Source organism: Mirounga leonina, unplaced genomic scaffold (assembly GCF_011800145.1).
Source record: "Mirounga leonina isolate KUSES-001 unplaced genomic scaffold, KU_Mleo_1.0 Mir_376, whole genome shotgun sequence".
In the NCBI taxonomy this organism is placed as follows: domain Eukaryota; kingdom Metazoa; phylum Chordata; class Mammalia; order Carnivora; family Phocidae; genus Mirounga; species Mirounga leonina.
In genome coordinates, this window is record NW_023270718.1 from 2,509,556 (window position 1) to 2,533,810 (window position 24,255).

The 24,255-nt window shown below is 55.8% G+C and overlaps 3 protein-coding genes across 5 annotated transcripts in view; all 3 read right to left on the minus strand.

Annotated features, from left to right (window-relative positions):
• Window positions 1-97: 97 nt before the first annotated feature.
• Window positions 98-7,053, minus strand: DMWD (DM1 locus, WD repeat containing). 2 transcript variants are annotated; one of them, XM_034986787.1, is made up of 5 exons: window positions 6,597-7,053; window positions 5,134-5,316; window positions 1,896-3,185; window positions 983-1,057; window positions 98-646 (listed from the first exon to the last, which is right to left on the minus strand). In XM_034986787.1, exons 1-5 carry the CDS (start codon window positions 7,035-7,037, stop codon window positions 599-601), a joined length of 2,037 nt encoding a protein of 678 aa, XP_034842678.1. In that variant the 5' UTR covers window positions 7,038-7,053; the 3' UTR covers window positions 98-598. The 2 variants fall into 2 exon arrangements, with proteins under 2 accessions (XP_034842678.1, XP_034842679.1); XM_034986788.1 differs by lacking the exon at window positions 983-1,057.
• A 1,799-nt stretch (window positions 7,054-8,852) lies between these two features.
• RSPH6A (radial spoke head 6 homolog A) lies at window positions 8,853-22,056 on the minus strand. Its single transcript, XM_034986786.1, has 6 exons — window positions 21,398-22,056; window positions 18,250-18,487; window positions 14,947-15,711; window positions 13,669-13,813; window positions 12,799-12,916; window positions 8,853-9,090 (listed from the first exon to the last, which is right to left on the minus strand). The coding sequence occupies exons 1-6, from the start codon at window positions 22,051-22,053 to the stop codon at window positions 8,853-8,855; spliced, it is 2,160 nt and encodes a 719-aa protein (XP_034842677.1). The 5' UTR covers window positions 22,054-22,056.
• Window positions 22,057-22,410: 354 nt separating this feature from the next.
• SYMPK (symplekin) overlaps window positions 22,411-24,255 on the minus strand; it is a 36,051-nt gene continuing 34,206 nt past the window's right edge. For both annotated transcript variants that reach the window (XM_034986783.1, XM_034986784.1), the window contains 4 exons: window positions 23,629-23,805; window positions 23,371-23,466; window positions 22,779-23,108; window positions 22,411-22,602 (listed from right to left, as the gene is read on the minus strand). In XM_034986783.1, coding sequence (XP_034842674.1) covers window positions 22,468-22,602; window positions 22,779-23,108; window positions 23,371-23,466; window positions 23,629-23,805 — 738 coding nt within the window. In that variant the 3' untranslated portion in view covers window positions 22,411-22,467. The remainder of the gene's footprint in view (window positions 22,603-22,778; window positions 23,109-23,370; window positions 23,467-23,628; window positions 23,806-24,255) is intronic.

Genomic DNA, 24,255 nt, shown 5'->3' on the forward strand with positions numbered 1-24,255 from the left:
GGGCCTCTCTTCGTTCGGTGTTAGTAGCTGGGTTCTAGGACTGCTGCTAAAGCACGCGCTCCCTCCCTCCACACCTCCCGGAAGGGACCAGAGACGCTGTGAAAACAGGGAACTTTAGTATAAATAAGAGGTCCTGGGGGACAGGGAGGGCCCCGAGGGGCTTCCATAATTTAACACTCTTCAAAAGCACAAACAACAGCAAGGGCAGGGTAGGGGCCAGGGGAGGGGTGGGCCGCCCCAGCCCTGCCCACAAGAGGAGGGGCACACTGCAGAGCTTGTGGGCGGGGAGTCTCTCCCCCAGGAGTGACCAGTCACATGCTGGGGACAGGGATGAGGTGAACACTGATGTTTCAGAGGAAGGGGTCATTGTACTTGGCAGTGGGTGGGGACAAGGCTGAGGCCACATGGGCCACTACATCCCCCCGAGTGTCTGGGCCGGTCTGGGGGACCCTCTGACCCCCAAATTTGTGCAGGGCAAGGGACTGGAGCAGTCCATCCGTCATGGTTAGTCTTGTTAATACGTTGATCCGTGAGGTCAGCGGGAGGGTTATGGCTAGGAGGCGGGGAACACTGTGGGGGAACCCCGACATCCATGGCTTCACACCACTGTGCCGCTCGGGGAGTTGCCTGGTTGGGAGGAGATGCCCTGGGGAAGACGAGAGGGGAGACAGGAAGGTTAGAGACCGCCTGGGGCTCCCACCAGTCCCGTGGGGAGGGAGCCAGCCCGGAGTCCCTAAGGCGGCTGCCACCCTGGCCTTGCCCTTCAGTCCACCCCAGAGCCCCCCAGACAGAGGCCGCTGCTCTAGGTCGGGAACTCCCAGCTCCGCTAGCTTCCCTGGCCCCGCAGGCAGCACTCTTGGACAATAATTAGAGCACTTGGGTGGTCCTGAGCAGAGAATGGGGGTAGGGGTGGAGAGGATAGGGGGGAACTCGGGGCCCCGACTGGGGGGGTGAGGGGGAGAGAACTCAGGGACAAGCCTACCTCTACCACTGACTTGCTGGGTGACCTGGGCCAACTTCCTTCCCCTGTCTGGGCCTCGGCCTCCTCGTCTGTGAACTAGGGAGATAGAGGGGTCTCTTTCAGGACTCCCCAGACTCCCCAAATCCCAACGACCCTGCATCTGGGACTGTGTCATAGAGTTCTAAGGATTCAAGACCCTACAATTCTAAAACCACTCTTTGAGGGAACCAAGCCACGGGCCTCAGGCCTAGCAACCCAGGCACACAAGCCCAAACCCTGTGGAGCTGAGCCCTCTGAGACAAGAGCTCCAAAGATGGAAGGCGCCAGGCCTGTGCTCCCCCCTAATGGGGTCTTCCTGAAACCCCAGCGCTCCCCCAGGAGGTGGACACGTCCATCTACCACCCACCTTCAAGGCTCCCTAAGAGGTGACAGAGGTCAGCAAGGAGCGGTGACTTGCCCAAGGTCGCACAGGGAGCAGCCCCGGAACCCAAGCTGGGATTCCATGAGCTGGGGTTCCAGAGTCTGAGATCCAGGCCGGAAGGCAGGCCCACAGGCTCAGTGTTGCCCCCAGAATTTGACCCACATTATTCAAACAGTTTCACAATTCACAAATTGTATGTCCCGTAGAAACACAGACTTGGCTTCAAGTGACAAGTGATAAGGCCCGGCTGTGCTGGGCCCACTGGCCACCCTTCAGATAGCTGGCCACAGCCCTCACCACTCCTGGCTGTCTCTTCTACCCAACCCTCTCTCTGCTGCCACGGAGAGTTCTAGAAGCCTGGTACCCTAAGATCTGAGAAGTCTTGCTCTGGGATGCTAAGATTTCCCTGGCTTCCCCTCATCCCACAGGGCCAAAGGCTATGACTGTGACAAACCCTCCTCCCCACACCCGCCTCCTCCTGGGCCCTGGGTCGGCTGGCATGGGGCCACTCACCGCCTTGCCCGGCCGGGCCCAGGTACAGATGAGGCCCTCCTGGCAGGCGGTGATGATACAGTCCTCCAGGAAGAGAAGGACCGTGAGCCGCTCCTGGGCGATCTTCTTGCACACCAGGGGCTCGAGCAGGGGCACCTCGTGGATGCGCGGGCACAGCGCGGTGCCCAGCACCTTGGCTGGGTCCAGCCGGCTGCGGGGGGCGGGGCCGCTGGGCTTGTCCCCGCCCCCGCCGCCCCCGCCGCCCCCGCCCCGGCTGATGTTGCCGAGGCTGTGGTAGCGCTTGTGCTCTTTCTCTGACCCCCGGTCCCGCCGCTCCTGCAGCGTGAGCGTGGCAAAGCGGCCGATGCTGAACGGTGTGCCCGGCTCAGTCGTGGCGCCCGCGCCGCCCGCCTTGCCACTGCCTGCCGGGTGCGGAAGGCTGTTGGAGCGGGACAGTGAGCGGGGCAGGGGGCCGGGGCCGGGCTCGCCCCCGCGAGAGCTGCTGGCGGCGGGTGGCGTGGTGCCAGGCGTGCCGGGGAGGGTGCGGGTGCGGGCCAGGGGCGGGTGGGGGTACAGCACGTCTTCAGTGAGGTCCCACAGGCAGAACTGCGTGTCCTGGCCGGCCGAGCCGAAGCGGTAGGTGATGGGGCCGGCTTTGGGCAGCGGGGAGAGGGGGGCTCCCCCGCCCGAGCCTGTGCCCCCTGCCTCAGGCTCCTCCTCCTCTTCCTCCTCCTCCTCCTCCTCGCCGCTCCGCTCGCCATCACCGCTGGCCGCTGCCGCCTCCTCGGCCCTCGTGGTGTAGGGGTCAAAGGCCACAGCGTTGACCCAGGACTTGTGGCCGTGGCCTCGGGCCACCACACGGCCCTCGGTGAAGGACCACACGGTGACCAGGTCATCTTCGCCCCCCGTCACGACATAGCGCCCGTCAGGGCTCCAGCACACACACAGCAGGCCCCCAAAGTAGCTCTTCATGAGCCCCCGCAGGAGCATGGAGTCGAAGTGGAAGACGCGCAGGCAGCCGTCCTGGCTGACGCAGGCCAGGTGCCGGCCGTCGGGCGAGAAGGCAAACTCGTTGAGGGGCCCCTCGCCCACCGCCCACTTGGCCAGCGGGTTGCGGGGCGCCTTGCTCTTGGCCGCGTAGACGGCGAAGCCCTCGCCCTGCTTCAGCAGGCTGTACTGGGGCGGGGCCGAGGCGCACGGGTGGCTGACGTTGTACAGGTACAGGTGGCCGCTGGCGTGCGAGGCCAGGAACAGGCTTTCGGACTCAGGCAGCCACTTCAGATAGGTCACCTTGGTCTTGTCGATCAGCCGCTGCCGGGAGAGACGGCGGGGGTTGGGGAAGGCGGTCGGCTCCTGGCGACGTCCCCCCCGCCCGGGTTCCCCGAAACGGCCCTCAGACCTCCTCGGAGAGCCCCCCCACCCCCGAGGGTAAGGGCTGGACCCCGGACCCCGGGCCACAGGAACGCAAAGGAAGAAGGGCGGCCTGTGAGGCAGCCACAGAGAGCTCCACGGAGCCTTGGTGTCCCCGTCTTTGGGAAGGGGGACAAGTCCTGCTTTTCAGAGAACTCTCATATGTCTAACCCTGTCCTCTGTCTTTACCGCGTCGGGCTTCAGGCAAGAGGTCGAGTCACAGAACATCAGCTCCCCCAGGGAAGAGATCCTTATCTGTGTGGTTCACCGGTCTAGCCCCAAGGCACAGACCTGCGCACGCAGGAGGCGCCCGGACCCACGAAGGACCGCCCCGTCCCGCCAGCTGCGCATGCGCCTCTGCTCCTTTCCCCCCCAACAGCTCACGTCCAACCCTTTGCTGATACCCCGAACCTGCACTCGTCTCCCCCATGAACCCCACGGCAGCCTTTCTCAAGCAGGGCTCCAGAGAGAACTGAGCCCTGAAGCTCCCGAGCTCCCGAGCACCCGACGTACACAATGAATCAACTTCCCCAGGCATCTAAGTTGCTTCTATTTCTTGGAAGAAGTTAAAAAAGAATCCCATCATCTCTGTGTTCTCTGGCTGAGACGAACCCTGGTCGAGAAAGGCTCTGAAAGCCAAAGTCTTTACCATGACCCTCCAGACCCTCCAGGGACCAGCGTCTCCCAGTTGTTTCTCAGGACCCATCTTCCACCCTCCCCTCAGGAACCGTTCTGGCCACAGAACCCTTCTGCTGTCCTGCTTCCAGGCTTTTGTCCTAGTTGTTCCCTTTCCTCAGAATGTCCTCCTCCCCTGGTAACTTTCTTGCCTCCTTCAGGTCTTTATTTCAATGTCACCCCCCTCAGTGAGGCCTTTCCTGACCCAGCCTACTTAATTTAAGCCTCACCAGGCACTCCACATCCCCCATCCCCCTTCCCTGCTGGATTCTTCTCTGTGGCGCTCACCACCTTCTGCCATACAGCATCCTTAACTTATTTGATAACTGTCTGCTCCCCGAGCTAGATGAAGGCTCCACAAAGGCAGGGCCCTCTGTTTTGCTCACTAATATGTGAAATCCCTGGTGCTTAGAACAACGCCTGGCACAGACCAAATGCTCAATAAATATTTTGTGAATGGATGAGCCGGTGCATTTTTAATCCATTCACTGTTGTTACCCTCACTCCCTTCTGCCATTCATACATTCTGTATATTTGGAACACCTCCTCTGAACAGAGAAAAAGCCAGAGGACAAGAGCAGCCCCCGCCCATGGATAATGTCGTTCCTTGGCATGTTCCTTTGGCACCAAGTCTAGCCAGGACTGAGCCATCTCCACATACGATTTCGTAATAATGGTCCCATGAGGCAGGGATGAGAATCCCATTTTTCAGAGAAGTAAAACTGAGGCTCAGGAGGGACAGTCACCTCCCCAAAACCATATAGTGAGTCAACGGTGCAGCAATGACTTGAATCCAATGCTCACGGGCCCAGAATTTGAAGATCAAGGGCTCTGGCTTCCAACAAGTCCCAACTAGAGACTAGCCTTGGTTGTCTTACGGGCACCACAACCCCTAACCCATGGAGGAAAACTCAAGGAGTAAAGTGTTCAGCACAGGGCTAACAGCCCAGAGGCCCCAAGCATGGCAGGTGCAGCTGTCATTATTAGCTGATGTCCCACTAGCTGCTGTCCGTGACCCCATGCCATATATCTGTCAGCCCATCCCCTCTCTCTCCTGTATCCTGCCCCTCTCAGGCCTCCACTGCTCCCCAGGCAGCTGCAGTCTCATGGCAACGCTGTGTGGGTGGTGAATGGGAGGGGGGAGCCGTTCTAGGCCCCGGGGGCCCATAATCACCTCTTCATTGAATAGCTTGCTGGTGTCCTTCTTGATGAGATCCAGGTACTGCACCTGGCCAGCTGAGAATCCCACCAGCAGGGAGATGGTCTCTGTGGCAGCAGTGAACTGGTTGAAGTCATGGCAGGTGGGCTGGGTGCCCTTATAGATCCGCTTGTCAATTGGCTTGTTGAGGTCAATGGACTTGAGCAGTGGGAGAAAAGGAGTTAAAAGCTTCTACCACTGAGAGGAAGGAAGAGGGTGTTGAGGTTGGGGGAAACCACTAAAGGAAGCAGGGTTAAATCCCTAAGGGAAGTGGGTAGGTGGATGAGTGAGTGGGCAACCACAGACAGGAAGGGGGACCCAAATCACAGACCCAGTAAAGGAAAAAACAGGAAGGTGCCCCCCCCCACCCCACATGAGACCACAGTGCCTCCCCCCAAAGTTGACACCTCTAACTTTAGGGACACCCTTGCCCACAGTATAAAGGCTTGGGGTCCCCACAGTCCCTGAGCTCCAATTCCTTTCCAGTCCTGGCCCACAGACTCAACAACTCCCCCTGGATCTTGGCACCTCAATATTCCAAGCTCCCCAAAACGCAGAGTCACCCAAATCCCCAGGACTCTAACACCCAACATCCCAGGATTCTCTTTACTTTGGAGTCCCTAAATCTCAGGACCCCCATCACAGCTCATGGACGCATTAAACCTCAGGGTCCCCCACATTTTTGGTCCTTCACCACCTCTGGGCTCTCAGGATCTCCATCAGTTTTGGGAACCATCATAACCTCCAAGGGTCTCATCCCCTCTGGGACCTACATCTCTCTAGAAATAGCCATCACACCTGAGGATGTCCCCTTTGGGCTCTTATCACCTCCAGCTCCTCATCAGCTCAGAGATTCTCATTCCCTCCAGGAATGATCTCATGAGATCCAGAACCCCAGTGTTCCTTAAGACTTCATATACCTGCAGGATCTCTATCACCTCTAAGTGCCTCATCAATTCCACAATCATCCTCACCTCTGGGCTCCCAAAGTCTCAAGATCCCCCCAGCCCCCCGCAACACCTCCGGATTTGCAACACCCCTGGGTTCTCCATCACTTTCAAGCCTGCATCACTTCAGGATTCTCCATCACAGGCAGATTCCCTATCACCCAGAACCACGGAGGGTCCCATAGCATCTCAGAATCTCTCCAAAATACCACTCCAGAACCCCCACGCGTAACTTGGGGATCCCGCATGACCTCAAGATTCTCCATCACCTCTAGGATGGCCAGCACCCCGGAGGGCCTCCCCGGCTCCCCACCACCTTTTAGGATTCTGCATTACCTCTGGGTACCCTTCCCCCTGGGATGGCCGTCACATCGAGGATGCCCATCTCAGAACCCCACATCCATTCGGGGACCCGTCTATCACTTCTGGATCACCTCAGGGGGCCCTATCCTCTCTGCCAGCACCGAGGCCACCACGATGCAGGCCGCTCACCCGTTGGCTTCCGCTGCGGCAGCAGCCGGGGTAGAAATAGAGCTCGCGGCCCAGGTTGAAGCAGACGCGGTCTCCTCCGGCACCCAACCCCGCGGGCGTGGCGGGCGGTTCCCCGGCCCCGGCGCCGTCGGGCTCCCCGAGGCGAACGAGGCTGAGGCGCACGGCGGGCAGTGCGGGCCCTGGACCCGGGCCTGCGGGCGGCGGGGACGGAGCGGAGCCCGCGGCGCCGGGGCCGGAGGAGGAGGCAGGGCCGGGCGGGGGCTGCGGCGGCTGGGGCGGCGCCGGGGTCTGGGCGGAAGCCGGCCCCGACCTGCGAGCGGCGCCATCGCCAGGGAGCAGCTTGTAGAAGCCCTCGCGGGTGCGGAACTGCGACTTGATTTCCGCGCAGTCCCCCATGGCGGCGCCGGGGCCCGAGCCGCCCTCCGCGCCGCCCGCCGCCATCTTGGGCGCCCCCCCGCCCAGCCCGGGCCCCGCCGCTGCCGGACCGCCGCCCGCCACCGGGCCCCCTGCCGGAAGCCTTGGGCCCGCGCCGGAAGGGGTGGGGTGGTCACCCGGGCGACGCCTCTTCGATTGGCAACAGGATCGGGAGGCGGGATGAGCTCCGGCCGTCGCTCGGGTAACGGTTCTGGGGCTGGGGGCGGGGCGAAAGGTGGGCGTGGCCTTGTGTGCCTGCGACCGACGTGTGGTTGGCTGCGGGGCGCGGCCCAGGGGGAGATGGGCGGGGTCATGGAAAAGCACAAATCCCTAGCAACGGCGCCCTGGGAACCGTTTGCCTAGCAACGGAGGGACCCTCAAAAGAAGGCCTGGTTCATAACCTGGCCTTCCCATCACGTCACAGATGACCCCAGTGATTCCAGTGCCGCCTTAGACTTCCAACATACACCTTCCTGACCTCCAGTGTTTCCCACTGACGTCTTAAAATCCCTGACTGGCGACAGCATCTCCAGACCCTCCTCCCCGACCCTTGATGATCCCGCAGATCCCGCTGATCTCCAGCATCTCCATAGAATTCCAAGGACTTCATCCGACCCACTACCGATTAACGTTAACCCTAAACATTTCCACATTTCCCACCAACCTCCAATATGTATCTCCATGACTTCACTATCTTCAACAACCTCACTTCGTCCTCCAACACCCTCCTCTGGTTCCAAAATTTCGTTGATCCCCACAATGCCCCTCGGTGTCCCAGTGATCCACTAGTAATCCAAAAGCGCTTGCTGATCCATGAGCCCCCGCTGATAGCCAGTGCCCTCACTTCCGCTGAAGCCACCCTGCCCCCATCACAGACCTTCTTAGACCCATTCTCAGTGGTCTCTCAGATTTCTCACCGGAATGTCCCAGAGGCATCTTACACTCGACAAGTCCTACAATGAAACTGACATCTTCCTCCAAATGCTGCTCCTCTCCTGTGTCCCCATCTTAGAGCTCGCACTGCCATCCCCCCCAGTCACTCAGGCTGCAGACCTCAGGGTCTCCCTAGATCTGCATGGTCTCCCTTCATACCCTGCTTCCAGTTCCCACGTTTTTTGCATTCTGTCATGTGAAGTCCTCTTTTCCAGTCCCTCTCTCTGCATAGCGCTGGTCCAAAGTCCTCCTCTCTTGCTCGGGCCCTCTCAGCATCAGCTTTGTCTCTGCTCCCCTGGACCCTACTGCTCTCGTGGCAAAGTAAAGCCCTGAGTGCTCTGCTCCTGCCAGTCTCTCTTTCCAGCCTCATCTCTCACCACTCACTCCTCACACCATGTCCCTAACATGGGGTTTCAGGAAACTACCTCAACACAACGCTCTCTTGCCCTTGGGTCTTTGCACTCCTCTGCTTGGAATGCTCTTCCCCACTCTGTTCTTGACCCTTTAAGAGTCAGTTCAGGAGCTCTGTCCATCCTCTGGGCTCCCCCATCTGGGTTGTCACTGTCTGTCTCTCCTGTAGAGTGTGAGCCCCGGGAAAGCAGAGCTGGGCTGACAGAAGGCACTTCAATAGTTGTTTGCTGAAGGAATAAATGACACAGATAGGAGAGACTATGCCGGCCAATGTCTGTTCCCAGCAGAACCCAACAGCCCTGACTTGGAGGCCGTGTCAACAATCGAATGAGGAGCTAGGCCATGATGCCGTGGGGAAATTTTATTTAGAGCAGTTACCTTCTTCTTCTACCCCTGCCCTCCAGGCAAACCAACTGTGAACAAAACAACCCATCCCTCACTATGCATGAGGGAAAAGCTGCTATCTACCTGCTTGGGAGAGGGGGCTAGGGGGCCCCTTCAGTCCTCCAGGTCCTCATCCTCATCTTCCTCCTCATCTTCCTCCTCTTCCTCCGAGGCTGCCAGGGCCTGCTCCTGGGCTGCCTTGAGGGCCTGCTCCTCCTCCACCGTGGGGTCAGTCATTTCCATGACGTCCGGGCTGCTGGGGTACTCGTGCTGAATGGGGGCTGGCAGGGGTGGGTTGAAGTTCTCAGGACTGTACTTGTGGCCCCAGCCAATGTAGATGTTCTCAAACTTCCTGGAAAGGCGGAGAGATACTGGGAAATCCTCCCCGAAGGCTCCAGCCTGGGTTTTCACTGAAGGTGGGACCCAGCTTGGGCCCAGCATGACTGCAGAGTGGGAGTGGTGGGTGTTGGGGTGATATGTGCCCAGGGGGTTTCTCTGCGTGTTCTTCAGTCGTTATGGGGCATCTGTCTCCTAAGTGCCAGGCGTGTCTAGAGCTGCAACAGCACGTGGAACCACTGAGCACTTGACACGTGGCCAGTGAGTGTGACCAAACAGCTGAGTTTCTAATTGTATTTGATTTTCTAATTTCACCTGCAATTTCTTCTTCAGCCCCTTGGTTATTTAGGAGTGTGGTAATTTCTACATATCTGTGAAATTCTCCCAAATTCCTTCTGGTTTTTTTTATTATTATTATTATTTCTAATTTCTTTTTTTTTTTAAGGTTTTATTTATTAATTTATTTGTCAGAGAAAGAGAGAGCACAAGCAGGGGGAGCGGCAGGCAGAGGGAGAAGCAGGCTCCCCACAGGGGGCCTGAAATAGGACTTGATCCCAGGACCCTGGGATCATAACCTGAGCCAAAGACAGATGCTTAACCAACTGAGCCATGCAGGCATCCCTGATCTCTAATTTCATTCCAGTATGGCCAGAGAACATATTTTATACCATCAATATCTGGGTACATTTATTGAGACTTGTTTCATGGCCTAGCATATGGTCTGGTCCTGGAGGCTGTTCCATGCACACTTGAGGAGAATGTGTGTTCTGCTGTTGTCTGAATGGATTTTATTTCATTGTAATGAATTTAAATTTAAGCAATAAAACTGATACTCAGTTCGGTTACTAGAAAATGTCTAAGCATGTCTGGGACAACTGGGGTCCATGAATCTACTTTCTCAACTGTAAATGTTGTGAAATCTGAGTACAGGTCAAGTACTTCTGATGACAAGGTAGCTTCCACATGGAATGTGTGCTTTAAGTGTCAACTTCACACCAGATTCTGAAGAACATGGTATGAAAATAAAAGAATGTAAAATAGCTTGTTAATTTTTACATTATTGCTTTCATATTGCAATGATAACATTTAGGATATTTAGGGTGAAGTAAAATATATTATTAAAATGAATTTTGCCTGTTTTTACTCTTGGACATGGCCATTACTAGAAAATTAAAATAAATAAATAAATAAAAAGTTAAATAAAGTTTAAAAAAAGTTTAAAATGACACAGGTGGCTTGTATTTTATTTGTGTTGGACAGCGCTGGTCTAGATGTGGGGACCCAGCAGTGAACCCCTTAAGCAAGAATCCCTGTGGTGATGCCTACATTCTAGAAGGAGGACACTGATAATAAACAAGAATGTAACTGGTTGGAGCCAAGCCCTGTCAGTCCACCTGTTCCCAGAATTTTAACTAGAGGAGGAAATGGGAGCAAAGGAGGGGGACTGGGAGACAAGGAGAGAGGCAGAGAGGAGTGGGGGTGAGGGAGAGAGATGGATGGAGAATTTGCCATGGGGACTCTGTGGCTTTGCCCTTTATCACAGCCTTGCTGTTCCTAGGACAATTGTTTTCCACCAGGTCTTCCTTGGAGCCTTCGAATATATTGCCTCCTTGGAAGCCTCGCCCGGGAGGTTGAGCTTGCTGGGAAGACAGACTCTCAGGCCCCAACCCCACTCCCGTGCCACCAGAACCTGCCCTTCAACCAGATCCCTGGGGTCGTGTGCACTCATGGTCTAGGAGGCTCTGGTCTAGAATGTCCTCTACCTGCTTTTCCACGTTACTTCTCTCTTTCCCCAAATATTTCACGTCAGGTTTGCTCTCCCCAGGGATCCTACTTTGATCCCCTTACGACGAGACTTTGGAGCTGTAATTGGTCCCTGCACTGTCTGTCCCTAGTGGTACTTAGTTTGTAACAGGGTATTTATTTGGCTGGGGGGCGGGGTGCTATACCATTAACCTCTGTGCTTCCTCTGCCTGCTCTCAGGGGCAGGAGCCACATCGCCTTTTCAATAAAGGGCCTGGGACCTAGCATACAGCTGGCAAAGAAAAAAAATGGAAAAAACATGGATGATTGGAGGGATGGACGATTGAGTGGTGGATGGATGGATGAGCGGAGCTCCAAATTTGGATCTTTTGCTTTCAGAAAGATGTTGGCAGGGCACCTGGCTGGCTCAGTTGAGGAGCGTGTGACTTCCGGTTGTGAGTTTGAGCCCTGTGTTGGGTGTTGAGATCACTTAAAAATAAAATCTTGGGGCGCCTGGGTGGCTCAGTCACTGGGCGTCTGCCTTTGGCTCAGGTCATGGTCGCAGGGCCCTGGGATCGAGCTGCACATCGGGCTCCCTGCTCAGCGGGAAGCCCGCTTCTCCCTCTCTCACTCCCCCTGCTTGTGTTCCCTCTCTCTGTCAAAAAAAAAAAAACAAACTTAGGGTCACCTGGGTGGCTCAGTCAGTTAAGCGTCTGCCTCCAGCTCAGGTCATGATCCCAGAGTCCTGGGATCGAGCCCCGCATCGGGCTCCCCGCTCCACAGGGAGTCTGTTTCTCCCTCTCCTCCTGCCCCTGTTCCTGCTCTCTCCCTTTCTCTCTCTGTCATGCTCAAGCTCTCTCTCTCTAATAAATAAATAAAATCTTTTAAAAAAGAGTCTTAAAAAAAAAAAAAGAAAAGAAAGATGTTGGCAAATTAGAGTGTGGCCAGAGGAAGGGGGTTGGCAAAAGCAAGCAAGTGAGACTCTTCTGTTTCTGGAGGGGAAAAAAATTGCCAAGAATGTAGTTAAGGGGGGCGCCTGGGTGGCTCAGTCATTAAGCGTCTGCCTTCGGCTCAGGTCATGATCCTAGGGTCCTGGGATCGAGTCCCGGATCGGGCTCCCTGCTCCGCGGGAAGCCTGCTTCTCCCTCTCCCACTCCCCCTGCTTGTGTTCCCTTTCTCGCTGTGTCTCTCTCTGTCAAATAAATAAAAAATCTTAAAAAACAAAACAAAACAAAAGAATGTAGTTAAGGTATCAAGATTACATGAAATCTCATCACGGGATCCAACACAGTATATAGGTTTATCATGGAGATGGAAAGGAAAAATCTATGAAAACTTATCATGCCATCTAGTGGACAGAGTGGTAGAGGAGGGCACTCCGTAAGTGGCTAAGCAGAAAGGCTGGGATGCGCCTGGTGGGAGAGACTAAGGGACTCTCAGTGTGCAGTGAGTGTGTAGTGAGCATCTCAGTGAATGTGTAGCTGTGGGTGGGAAGATGCAGGAGTGACTTCAGCCTGCAGATCTTTTGGAGCAACTGGTGGGGGATCCTGATGGGGAAGACTTCTGCCCTGTAGCGAGAACTGTCCAGGGGCCCTGCGGAAGGAGTTACATCCCTCAGACACAAGGCTCTGCCCCTGTCAGGGTCACCTCAAGGTGGACTCCTCAGTCCTGTCTGGCTCTGTGACCCATATAGACGAGAGGCCTGGGCCAGGAGGCCAGAGATTCAAGTTTGAATCCTGCATATGCTGTGTGACCCTGAGTCAGTTCCTTCCCCTCTCTGATCCTCCATTCTTTTATCTGAGGGGCTCACGCTCTTTGTCCGGGATTTCTCATTTTAGCCCTAGTGGAATTCCTGGAACTGAGTGTGGAGGTCAGCCCTAGCGGCTTCCAGAAGGGGGTCCTTCCGATCTCCATCCTGCCCCCTGCCCTCAGCACTGAAGAAGTTGTAGGGGCTTTCTCTGTTGGAAGGGACTAGACCTACTTGCCACTGGCGTAGGCATAGGCCCCTGGCCAAAGATTGGAACGCACGACGGCCACGGAGTACTGCGGGCAGAGGCTGCAGGACAGGCGGGCTGTCCACGGTGACATGTGCATGATTTCTGCAGGGAAGTGGAGAGCACCAGGGAAGTCAGAGCTCCCCGCAGCCCTGCACAGCCCCCTGGAGGGGAGACAGAAAGAGGGGAGAGAGCAAAGGGGGAGGACAGGAAGGGGCATGAAGGGAACTGTGGCTGGCTCCAGATCACTTTCTCGCTGTGTGGCCCCAGGAAGCCACCGCATCTGTCTGAGCCTCAGTGACCACACCCAAGAAGTGGGTATCCTTATCACACCTGCCTTGCAGGAGCTGCTGTGGCCTCCCTTCCAGGTGGTCATTGGTTTGGACCAGGGTGCAGAGCGCACGGGTCAGGCCCTGGGCTCCTGGAAATCTGGGTTCAAATTTGGGCTCTGTCCACTCACCCACTCTCACTCTCTCCTTTCCCCTTCCTCCAGGTGCCTGAGGCTCTGACCTCAGGACATTCCTATCCAGGCTTCCAAAAATCCAGCTCAGGTCCTGCCTCCTTTGTGGAAAGGCTTAACTCTCTCTCTCTCCCCAAACCCACATGGGACTCGAAAGATCATACCCCCCATAAGTCGGGACATTGCCAGGTGCCTGACACAGCTCAAAAGATGGACGTGTCCCCATAACCCCACGAGGGAGGCGCTGTCACCAGGCCCATGGAATAGAGGAGAGAACAACTGAGGCTCAGAGAGATGCCCCCCCACAGTCTTGCTGTCCCTCCCACTTTCTCCCCAGGCCCCACCTGCTCCAGTGGGCTGGTGTGTGTGAGGTTAAGAGGGTGAAGAGGATGGTTACCTGCATCTTCTGAGAGCGGGGTCAGCAGCGGGGGCCCGACCTCCTGCTCCACCTCCTCTATCCCCTCATCTGCTTTCTCTTCCTCCTCCCCCAGCTCCTCTTCCTCTTCCATCTTCTGCAAAGGGTTCACCCAAGTGCAGCGGCCCTGGGGGTGGGGGGAAGGTCAGTCGGCACGCCTGGCGGACAGAGCCTGGCCTGCACTCTGGGAGGAGGTGAAGGGCCAGGAAGGACACTGGGCACTGGCCCTATCCTCAGGGAGCCAGGGATGGGCCAGAGGACAGGGTTAGTCACACAGGTCAGGGAAGGGAGGGCGGCTCAGAGAGCTGTAGTGGTGAGGTGGAGACTCCTGCCACCTCCTAGCTGTGTGGCTCCCATCTGTGCATTCATTCATTCATCTTATACTTAATGAGCGCCTACTATATACAGGTAGGTGCTGGGGATAAATCCTTGAGAAAAGAGGCCCCCCCCAATCTCTGCCCTGTGGAGCTGACATTCAGCAGCCCATATGATCCTCTGTTTGCTCATCTATGGAATGGGGGTGTCATGGGGTCTCTCTCATTGGACTGCTGTTGTGTTCCACGAGGCACTGGAGGGCTGATACGTGTTTGTTGAATGAATGAACCAAAGCACGCAGCATAGAGCCGACTTCAGTTGCCTCAACTATGAAACGGGAATGACAGTTGTAACGATCTCAAAAGGAGTTATTTGGATTCAATAACGTTGCCAGGGTCAATAAAAGTTTGTTGAATGAATGAACGAATGAATGAATGAGTACAAAGTTCCTAGCATACAGAGGTGTTAACTTGAATGAGTGAATGAATGAATATAAAGCCCAACACATCGGGCATTCAAGAAAGGCAGGTCCTCAGTCTCTTATCCACAATTCCCAAACCTGAAAAGCTGTGAAAACCAAAAGTTGCTTTTTTGTGCCTGACCTGAACTAATGAGAGGTTATTCAGTTTTGCAACAGAAATAAAGTCTTGGAGGATGGCTGCAGCCCCAGCCCCCTGGCTTGAGGTGCTGCATGATATCTGGTATGTGCGCTCTGTCACCTTTTTAAAATCTGAAAAACGCAGGCCACCGGGATGCATCTGGCCCTGGAAGGTTTCTGTCAGGGGCACCGGCAGCCGACATCGGCCCAGTGAATGAAACAACGGAGGAGTGCACATTAGTGAGCACCCCATCTGGCAGAGAGCAGTGCGCCAAAGCCCCCTGGTTCTGTCACAGCAGGGGTGGGGGGTGTGCGGGGGCGGGGAGGCTGGAGTCCCCGGACCTCACCTGAGGCAGGATGTGCTGCATATGATGCACCCAGTTGGCCATCGAGTCCACCAGCTCGAGCACCGGGATGCCCTCAAAGTCGGGGTTCTCCTCGTAGGAGTCGCGCCCCGCACCGCCCTCCTCCTCCTCATCGCCCTCCTCTTCGCCGAACTGGTAGAAGCCAAGCGGGCTGATGTGCGTGGCGGCCGAGATGCGGGCGATCTGGGCCCGCAGGTAATTGGCTTCGTTGCCCGGGAAGGGCGGGAAGCTGATGACCGGCGCGTCCAGGTAGCCCGTAAAGAACTTCTTGATCTTGCGGGCCTGCACGATCTGGATGGGCGTGACGTGCGGCAGCCGTGTCCACGGCCGGCCCGGCTCGTTGCACACGAAATACAGGTACTTGTTGGTGCCCGAGCGGCTCTCCTCCTTGGGGATGACAGGTGGTGGCTTCCACGTGGGCTTGGGGATAACGTCGGTGACCTTCTCCTCGTCCTCCTCGCCTTCCTCCTCAGCGTGTGTGTCCAGACCCTCGCCGCCCTCCATCATCTCCTCCACCTCCTCCTCCTCCCCTTCCTCCTCGCCCTCCCGGAACTCCACCTCAGCCACCAGGTAGCTGCGGCTCAGCCCCAGGATCTTGCCCCAGAAGCGGCAGGTGTGGATGGGCTGTTGCTCCACCAGCTGCTTCAGGGCCATGAAGATGCGGAAACTCTCGTCTGAGCTCAGACCCACGCCAGCCTGTTCGAAGTAGAAGGCCGTCTCCATGATGTTGGGTACTGCTGTCTCAGCCTGCAGAGGGTGGGGTGGAGGGCAGAGGGAAGAAGGCTGAAGCCCTGCTCCCAAGCCTGACTCTTCTAAAATCCAGAGACGTGAACTACTCTGTAACCCAGCTGCTCATGAGACCACTGCTGATCAGTGAGATGTAGGGGCAAGTCCTTGGGGAGGATGTCCCTTATAGGAAAAGAAAAGGCAAAACAACAACAACAACAACAAACCACTAGGAGAAAATCCGTTGCTCCTTCATCCTTCCCTCTTCTTTCTGCCTGGAATGGGGTGTGAGATCTGGAGGCACAGCAGCTATTTTGGGACCATGAGGCAATGCACGGGAAACAAAGTCCCATACCCTAATGATGGTAGAGCTAAAAGATAGAAACTGCCTGTCCCCAGTGGCATCACTGAGCTGCCTTGCCGCCCCAGCCTTCTTGTTCTATGGGATAAAGAGGCCACTTTTAGTCATGGTTTCTGTTGCTTGCAGCCAAATGCACCCCTAACAGATACCCCAAATCATATAGCAAATTAAGGGAAGAGGTAGGTCTTTAAAAAAAAAAAAAAAAGGTATTATTTATTTATTTTGAGAGAGAGAGAGAACAAGCGGCGGGAGGGGCAGAGGGAGAGGGAGAGGGAGAGAGAGAAATGCAAGCAGATTCCACGCTGAGCGCACCCCAAGTTAGTCTGGAATTATAAATGCAAGAATAATCGGCCTCTGTTATGAAACAGAGGCCCGGTGCCGGGGAGCCTTATGCTATCAAATAGCCAAACCTGCTATGCAGCGGCTGTACACAGCAGGCAGGAGAGTTCTAAAGCAGAAAGCCAGCCACAGAGCGAACGTGAAGAATAGAGAACCCACAAACAGGTCGAGTCCATATAGGTGTAAATAATTCATAGAGATGGCATTTCAAAGGAGGGCGTAAGGAAAGCATGCATTTTTCCACAAATGCTGCTGGGGACTAGAAAAAGGGAAATGAGAGCCCCAACTCCTGTCAGAAAAATAAATACAAAAAGCTGAATCACGGATTTCTTTAAGTCTCCTCCTAGAGACATGCACAGGCCACAAACGCCCACAATTTTGCCCGTTTGCTGACCTCCCATTAAGAATCCCAGCTCCAGGGGCGCCTGGGTGGCTCAGTCCTTAAGCTCTGCCTTCCCATCGGGTCGTGGTCCCGGGGTCCTGGGATCGAGCCCCCACATCGGGCTCCCTACGGGGAGCCTGCTTCTCCCTCTCCCACTCCCCCTGCTTGTGTTCCCTCTCTCTGTGTCAAAATCAAAAACAAAAACAAAAACAAAAACCCCAGCTCCAAGTACTTAAGGGGGTGGGGCCTTCAGGGACCAGGCGTCTGAAGGGGCGGAGCCTCCCCGCAGACTGATTTCCAAGGGGGCGGAGCCTCAAGTGCAGCGGTGTTCTAAGGGGCGGGGCCTCTAGGAGCAAAGCGTTCTAAGGAGGCGGGGCCTTCGGGGACTTGAGTTAGATGTGGGTAAGACCTGGGGGTAGGGAAGGAAGGGTGCAGTTCTAAGTGGGTAGGGCCTCCTGAGGAGAAACTGGATCTGAAATTCAAAACCCTATTCCCGGGTAGAACTTCGTGCCCAAGACTTGGGATTTCCACCTGCGCTTTGCTCACCCAAGGGTTCATTCCTTTGTCTGATTGTCCTTCTCCCATTCTCTCACCATCCCACCCCACTATCGCCAGAATCCTGGAGTCTCAGAAGCATAGATAGAAGTGAGCACAGAGCAAAAGCGTCTGCAGATAGGTCAAAGGTTGTATATAGCACGGGCTTTGGAGATCATGGCCCTACTTTCTTAGTCCAGTCCCTGGTACTTCCCACCTTCCTGCCCTCCGAGCCTGCGTCTTTCCTCTATAAATAGGAATAAGTAGCACTCGACTTGCAGGGTTGTTTTAGGGATGAAACGAGAGCTCTCCAAGCTCTTAGCAGGGGCCTAGGAGGTGTCAGAATGATCATAAAGAGTCCTCAACAAATGTTTCTTGGACGAGTGAAAGAACACTTTACCTGAATTTTCCGCCGTCGTCCAATTCTGGAAACAATTGTGGAATTAAATATTCTAAGGATAGTGAAATGTTAAGGGGCCAAGAGTGAAAGAGTTCTTAGAGGGTCTCAACTTAATAAAAGGGGAGACTGAGTCCGGGAATTAGTGGGCACTTCAGCGTGGAGAGACTCCAGGAGGCAATGGGCTTCACAGAGAACGTCTGCAAAGCAGAATTATTTTCGGGAGGAAGGAGTCAAGGATGGTAAGAGGGACCAGTCTCCACCTCCACAGGAGTTCTGCTTTCTTAAAAGGCAGAGCCCACTAGCCCTTCTTCTGCTTCAAACATTTCAGGGCGTTCCAGACGCCTTAGGAGAAAGCCCAAGCCCCTTGGCCGGGCATTCAAAGCCCTCTGTGACCTGGTCCTGGCCCCCTCTGCCCGGTGCGCACACGAAACTGAAATCGTTTGTGTTTCTGGGTCACACCGTGCGTTCCCTCACTTCGGGGCAGAAGCACAGGCGGTGCCGATTGCCGGCCCCGCCTCGCGCCCCTCCCACCGGCTCACTCACCACCTCCTCCTCCATCTCCTGCTCGCCCTCGCCTGCGGCGCCGCTCCGAAGGAATAGCGCCTTCTGCCTGTCCGCCGTCTCATAGGTGGGCTCCATCTCAGGGTCGTCCCGCATGGTGTCCAGCCTGGGGTGGAACCACTCCCATTGTGTGGTGCGGTTCAGCGACTCCAGGATGGGCAAAGGGTCCTCGGGCCGCTGGTTCAGGATCTTGGTCAGCAGGTTCACCAGGTGCTCATACCTGCCTCCCGCGGGAGGGAGTGGGAGGTGGGAGACATCACTCGCTCAGCTCAGTGAGCTCACTGTTGTGTGCCCGGCCCTGTACCTGGCGCTGGGCACCCCGTAGGGAAGAGAAAATGTCCCTGCCCTGGTGGAGCGCACATTATGATGATGGAGACAGACATCAACCAAATAGGCAAAAATATATAGTGTGTCTTTCTATGAACACAAAGCAGGGAATGGGGACTGGGAATGCCAGGGATAGGAGATGGCTTCCGATTTTAAATAGGGAGGCCAGGGAAGGTCACACCAAGGGGCACATTTAAGCTGAGATCTGAATGACGTGAGGCAAACCATACAGATATTGGGGGTGTTTCAGTCAGAGGGAACAACTGGTGGGTAGGCTCTGAGACATTTCATGAGTCTAACAGAATGTTAACAAAGCTCAAGGAAACTAGGAGACAGGAACATTCCATGCCAATCTTAGAAATAGATTAGCAGGATTAGATTAGAGGATGCCTGCTTAGAAATATAGATGCTGCAGGGGCGCCTGGGTGGCTCAGCCAGTTAAGCATCTGCTTTCAGCCTAGGTCATGATCCCAGGGTCTTGGGTTCAAGCCCCATGTCAGGCTCCCTGCTGAACAGGGAGCCTGCTTCTCCCTCTCCCTCTGCTGCTCCCCCTGCTTGTGCTCTCTCTCTGGCTCTCCCTCAAATAAATAAATAAAAATCTTAAAAATATATATAGATGCTGAAATTCTAAGCTAAATATTAGCAAATGGCACCCAGCAAAAAGTTACTCTCAAAAAGATGACACACCATGATTAAACTGGGCTAATAACAGGACTGGGCTTGATATTAGAAAAATAGAAAAAATATAACTCATGTTAATATGTTAAAAAATATATATGTAAGTTGGGGCCCAGGGTGGCTCAGTCAGTTAAGTGTCTGACTCATGATTTCAGCCCAGGTCATGATCTCAAGGGTCATGAGATCGAGCCCTGCATCAGCAGGGAGTCTGGGATTCTCTCCCTTAACACCCCCCCCCCCCACTTGTGCATGCTCTCTAAAATAAATAAATCTTAAATAAATATATATATGTATATATACATATATATGTAAGATAATCTCAACCAGTGCAAAGAAATTTTTGATAACATTCAACAGCCATTTATGACTTAAAAAACAACAACAACAACAACAACCCCAGCAAACTAGGAATAGAAGGTAAATTTTTATAATCATATAAAGGGGATCCACAAGTAACCTACAGCACACATGATGGTGAAAGACTGAAAATTTTTCCCTATGAGACTGGTAACGAGGATGCCTGCTTTCACAGCTTGTATTTAACACTGCACTGGAGGTCCCAGCCAATGCAATCTGACATGAAAAAGAAAGGAAAGGTAAAAAGGATTGGAAAGGAAGGAGGGAAACTGCCATGGTGTGCAGGTGATGTGATTGGGAATGATGTGCAGAGGCCTTGAGCTGAGGGTGCACCTGGCATGTTGGAGGAACACTGAAGAAGTCAGAGTGGCTGGGGTGGAAGAGGGGAGAGGGGTTGTGGGGAGAGAGGAGGCAGGGTGATGACAGTGTTGTAATGGCTTCTTTGCAACTAAGCCTGGGACTATGCTGGGCACTTGGGAGCAGTGCTGGATTCTCAACCACAATCACACATCTGAGGAACAATGATGATCCCTACTCTCCAGATGAGGAAACGGAGGCTTAGAAGAGTTGAGGGCATGAGGTCACACAGTGGTTGCACAGCTAGGATTTGAAACCAGATTGGTCTAATTTCAAAGCCATTTGGTGGCAGTCTGGGGTGTGCTGGAGAGCCATCACTGAATTGGGAAGGGTAAGGAGAGTTCAGACTTTGGTCTCGGTTTGTCAATAGCCTTGAAGTTCCTGAGGGTGGGAAGAGCTAGAGGTGAATTTTGACTAGACTCTAGGATCCTGGATCAGGAGCTGACTAGAGATGAAGTTTGGAGAGCCAGTAGGGGCTGAACTGCTGTTGTGAGAAGCATGAACTGACTCCTGAGGGCACTGGGGAGCCATGGCAAGCTCTGCACATGGGAGGGATAGGGTTAGTTTTGTACTTTAACAAGATCTGTTACTTCTCCAGCCTTGTCTCCTCCTGCTCCCCCTTTCACCCTTGGTTCCAGTCATATCAGCCTCCTTGCTGTTCCTCAGACACAGCAAGCCTTAAAGCCTTTAAACGTGCTGTGTCCTATACCTGAACCACTGTTCCTCCAGTTACCTCCAAGGTGCTCTCCCTCATCTCCTTCAGGTCCCTGATCAAATGTTACCTCCTCTGAGGCTTTCCTTCACCTCATGCTATTTAACATGTACTCCCTAACCTCACCTACCCTGCTTTACTTTTTCCACTTTAGCTCTTATCATCACCTATCACTTGTTATCTTGTCCATTCTCCCAATTAGAATGTAAATTTCACTAAGATGTAATGGAGACTGAGAAGTGTATTGACTACAGCTAACCAGCCTTGGCAAGTGCCTTCCCCAGGCAGAAAAGTTTAGTGGAGAATGGGGCCTCAGGAGCCAAATCACACGCATCTGCCACATCCTAGCTGTTATCATCTTGGATTCGGGACCTAATTTCTCTGTCTCAGTTTCATCCTCTGTAAAACAGGGACAGTAGGTGTGCTAATCTCAGCTGTGAGAACTAGATGTTAACGTGTGAATGGTGGCATGACGTTTGGAAACTAAATATTAGCTATTATTAGTTTCATCCCCTGACTCCTAGACTGAGTCAGATGCCCCTGGAGCAGGCACTGATTACCCACGAGGGATGATCCCGTCTGACAGAAGAGACCCCAGAGCCTGAGGCAGAGTCTTGGCTGGATGGGGCCTTTCCCTGCCTGGGTCCCATCCCTTCCCCTCCCCTCCCCTCCCCTCCCCACTCATGAGCCCCATCTCACAGGCTGAGGCTGCAACTGACGCTGGTCTGCAGCAGGTAGGCCTTGGCATTCTGTACGGCCAGCTCCCGAGGCTCTGGCTCAGGCACCTCCATATTGAAGGGCATGAAGCCCAGCTCGGAGGGCGAGTACTGGAGGGCGGGGTCATCCCTCATGTAGGGCCCATGCGGGGCACCCTGGTTGAACTGTAGGTCTTCTCCCTGGTACATGTTGAACTGGCCCAAGAAGTTGGGCTGGGTCTCCAGGTAGGCAGAGTCCAGTTGCTGGAAGAGGCTGCCCTGGCCCTGCTGTAGTTGCTGCAGCATTAGGCTGGCGTTTCGGGCGGCCTGGATCCCGCCTTCTTCCAGATAAGGTTGGGGCTGAAAGCCCATATTCAGGGACGGGTACTCTACACCACCCAACTGGGCTTCCTCAGCCTGGAACACCTCCTGTTGGGTCAGGGGGGGCCCTGATGACCAGTCCTGGAGGTTGGTCTGGCTCGCCAGGATCCCTTGACCGCTCTGCAGGACCCGGCCGTCAAAGGCTATCGGCGGCACCTCCTCGGAGATGGTGGGCGGGGGCTGACTGAGTTCCCGACTGCGCCGCTGGGAGACCTGGGAACTCCTCCGACTTGAGGGCTGCTGGGGACGGGGCTCAGGGTCGGGCGGTGGGTCCCCCATAGTTCAAAGGAGGTCGCAGACTTCCAGGAGGAAGGCTTGCAGACAGGCAGGCCAGACCTGTCGCCCGCCTGCCAGCACACGCCCTGTAGCCTCTACGCCGGGCGCGCCCGTTTCTAAGGAGGGAGGGGGCGGGCCGTTACCAGGGGAGGGCGCGCGCGGACGCCGGGGCCGAGGAGCTGGTCTCTGCGCAGGCGCGGCCCCACGACCGAGGGCCTGCCAGTCTTCCAGCCAGCACCTGGGGGCGTTCACTCCACACCGTGCAGTCGCACAGCGGACACGCAGGGAGAGACGAGAGACTGCATCCACGCCCCAGACCCGCGATCTTTTTAATTTTAAAGGCAAAGCCCCGCCGGCTAGGCCCCGCCCCGCCCTTCCCGAGCTCCCTGCCCCACTCCCCTTCCCCACCAAGCCCCGTCAGCTGTTCCCCTTGCTCTCGGGTTCCCCGGATTCCTCGGCGGCGGGGCTGGGGGTCTTCATGGTGTCTTCTCCGGCAGGGGTGAGGGTCTGGGGACTGCGCTCCTCCTTTGAGGTCAACCCGCCCGCTGCCTCCTGGTGACAGGAGAAGGGGGAGCGGGTCAAGGATAGCTTAGCGTGGCCCTAACTCCACACTTCCTTCGGGCTGTACCCTCCCCGCCTCCGCCCGACCCTGGGCACTTGGCATATACCCTTCACCCGGGGGCCCTGACTGTTTTCTTCCTTTGCTGCTTGGAGGTTGTCATCCCTACCTTAGGTAGGGGCCCCTCAAGACTAGAGTCCAGGAGTGCGGCCTCGGTCAGCCCCGAGTCGTCATCCATGCTGATGAAGATGGCCGGGGTCTCACACTCAGGCCCCTCCTCCCGGAAATCTATGGTTTCTTCGGGCTGGGGAGGGCCTGGCCGGGTGGAGGAAGAGGACGACGACGAGGGGGCTCCCACTCCTCCTGGCTTCAGCTTCTGTTCCTCCTCTAGCTGACGCTTTAAGGCTTTCTCCTGGGCCAGCCGCAGGCCGATGAGGTCCTGAGGGGGCCGGGGGGCTGGGGCTGGGGCCGGGGCCAGGGCCAAGGGCTCCAGGTCGTCCTGGGGGTGGGGAAAGGCACACAGAAACTCAGAGCGGGGGTATGGGGGCCAGGTCATAGGCTGCTGTCAGAGGATGGTGACAAAGAGCCAGAAAGCACCCTGGGGGAGACAGCAGGGTGGGCAAAGGGAGTTCATAAGGGGCAACTGTTCCCCCACCTCCCATCCCTTTCAGCAGGAGCCTCCACCAGACAGGTGGCTGAGGTGGGGAGGAGGACAGGGTGGGCCTTGCTGGCTTGGGGGTTGGGGAGCTGTGGGCCCTCACCTCTTCCAGGGGCCCGGCAGGTACTTCCTTGGCCTCTGGCTCCTGCTTGCCACTGGCCTCCAGGATGGTCATGATGGAGTTGGGGATGTGTGCTTGCTAGGGGAAGAGCAGATTGGGGGCTCTATGGAGTGCCCAGACCCAAGACCCCTAGTGGACGCCTCTGAGCTTCTGCAGCAGTGCAGGGCTCCCCTCTGCCCACCCCCATCCAGTCCTCCAGGGCTGAACCCATGGGGCCACCCATCCCACACCCTGGGGTACCTGGTGGGGGGTGAAGGATCGGACGTGGGCCAGCAGGGGCTCCCGGAGCTCTGGGCACTTGTCAAAGACGGCACCCAGCTGCTGGGGTGGCAACTGCAGGATGACCTGGAAACTCTGGGGCTTGGTGCGTTGACAGCACTTGATGAAGCCCTCCCACACCTTGGGATACTTCCACACCTGGACGGGGCAGGGAGGGAGCGGTCCTGAGGGGGTGCACAGGAAGCCACCCCAGAAACTGAAAGAAATTCAAACCTTACCAAGATGGGGCCCAAATCCCTACCATCCAACAGAGTCCTCTGGGCTACCCACAGTCCTGACCTCCAGCCCTCCAGAGGACTTTCTTTCTCTTCCTGATCCCAAGCAGCTGAGGCATGAGGGCAGCCCAGGGAAAGGGGAGAAGAAAACGGAACACCCTTTCACGTGAGCAGTCTCCACTCACTCTTGCGGCAGCCTCAAGGGGTGACTCAGCCCTGCTAAACAGACGAGACCTGGGAAGGTGCGGGGGCTCATCCGCGGTCAGGTGGGTGCCATGGGGCAGAACTGAGGTTTGAACCCAGGGCTGTCTGAATCTGCATCGCACCTCTAAGCCGGATGTTGCAAAGTGGCAACCTGTGGGCTGAATCCAGT

Bases quoted from the DNA above. Each gene is read 5' to 3' on its own strand.
- DMWD (XM_034986787.1), bottom strand. From the start codon at position 7,037: ATGGCGGCGGGCGGCGCGGAGGGCGGCTCGGGCCCCGGCGCCGCCATG. The intron at 5,317-6,596 runs GTGAGCGGCCTG...CCACTGCTCAAG, and splicing joins GCCGCAGCGGAAGCCAACGG to TCCATTGACCTCAACAAGCC. The intron at 3,186-5,133 runs GTGATTATGGGC...CTCTCCCGGCAG, and splicing joins GCAAGCTATTCAATGAAGAG to CGGCTGATCGACAAGACCAA.
- RSPH6A (XM_034986786.1), bottom strand. From the start codon at position 22,053: ATGGGGGACCCACCGCCCGACCCTGAGCCCCGTCCCCAGCAGCCCTCA. The intron at 15,712-18,249 runs GTGAGTGAGCCG...CACCCTCTGCAG, and splicing joins AGGAGATGGAGGAGGAGGTG to GCTGAGACAGCAGTACCCAA. The intron at 13,814-14,946 runs GTGAGGTCCGGG...CCCCACCCCCAG, and splicing joins TGCAGCACATCCTGCCTCAG to GGCCGCTGCACTTGGGTGAA.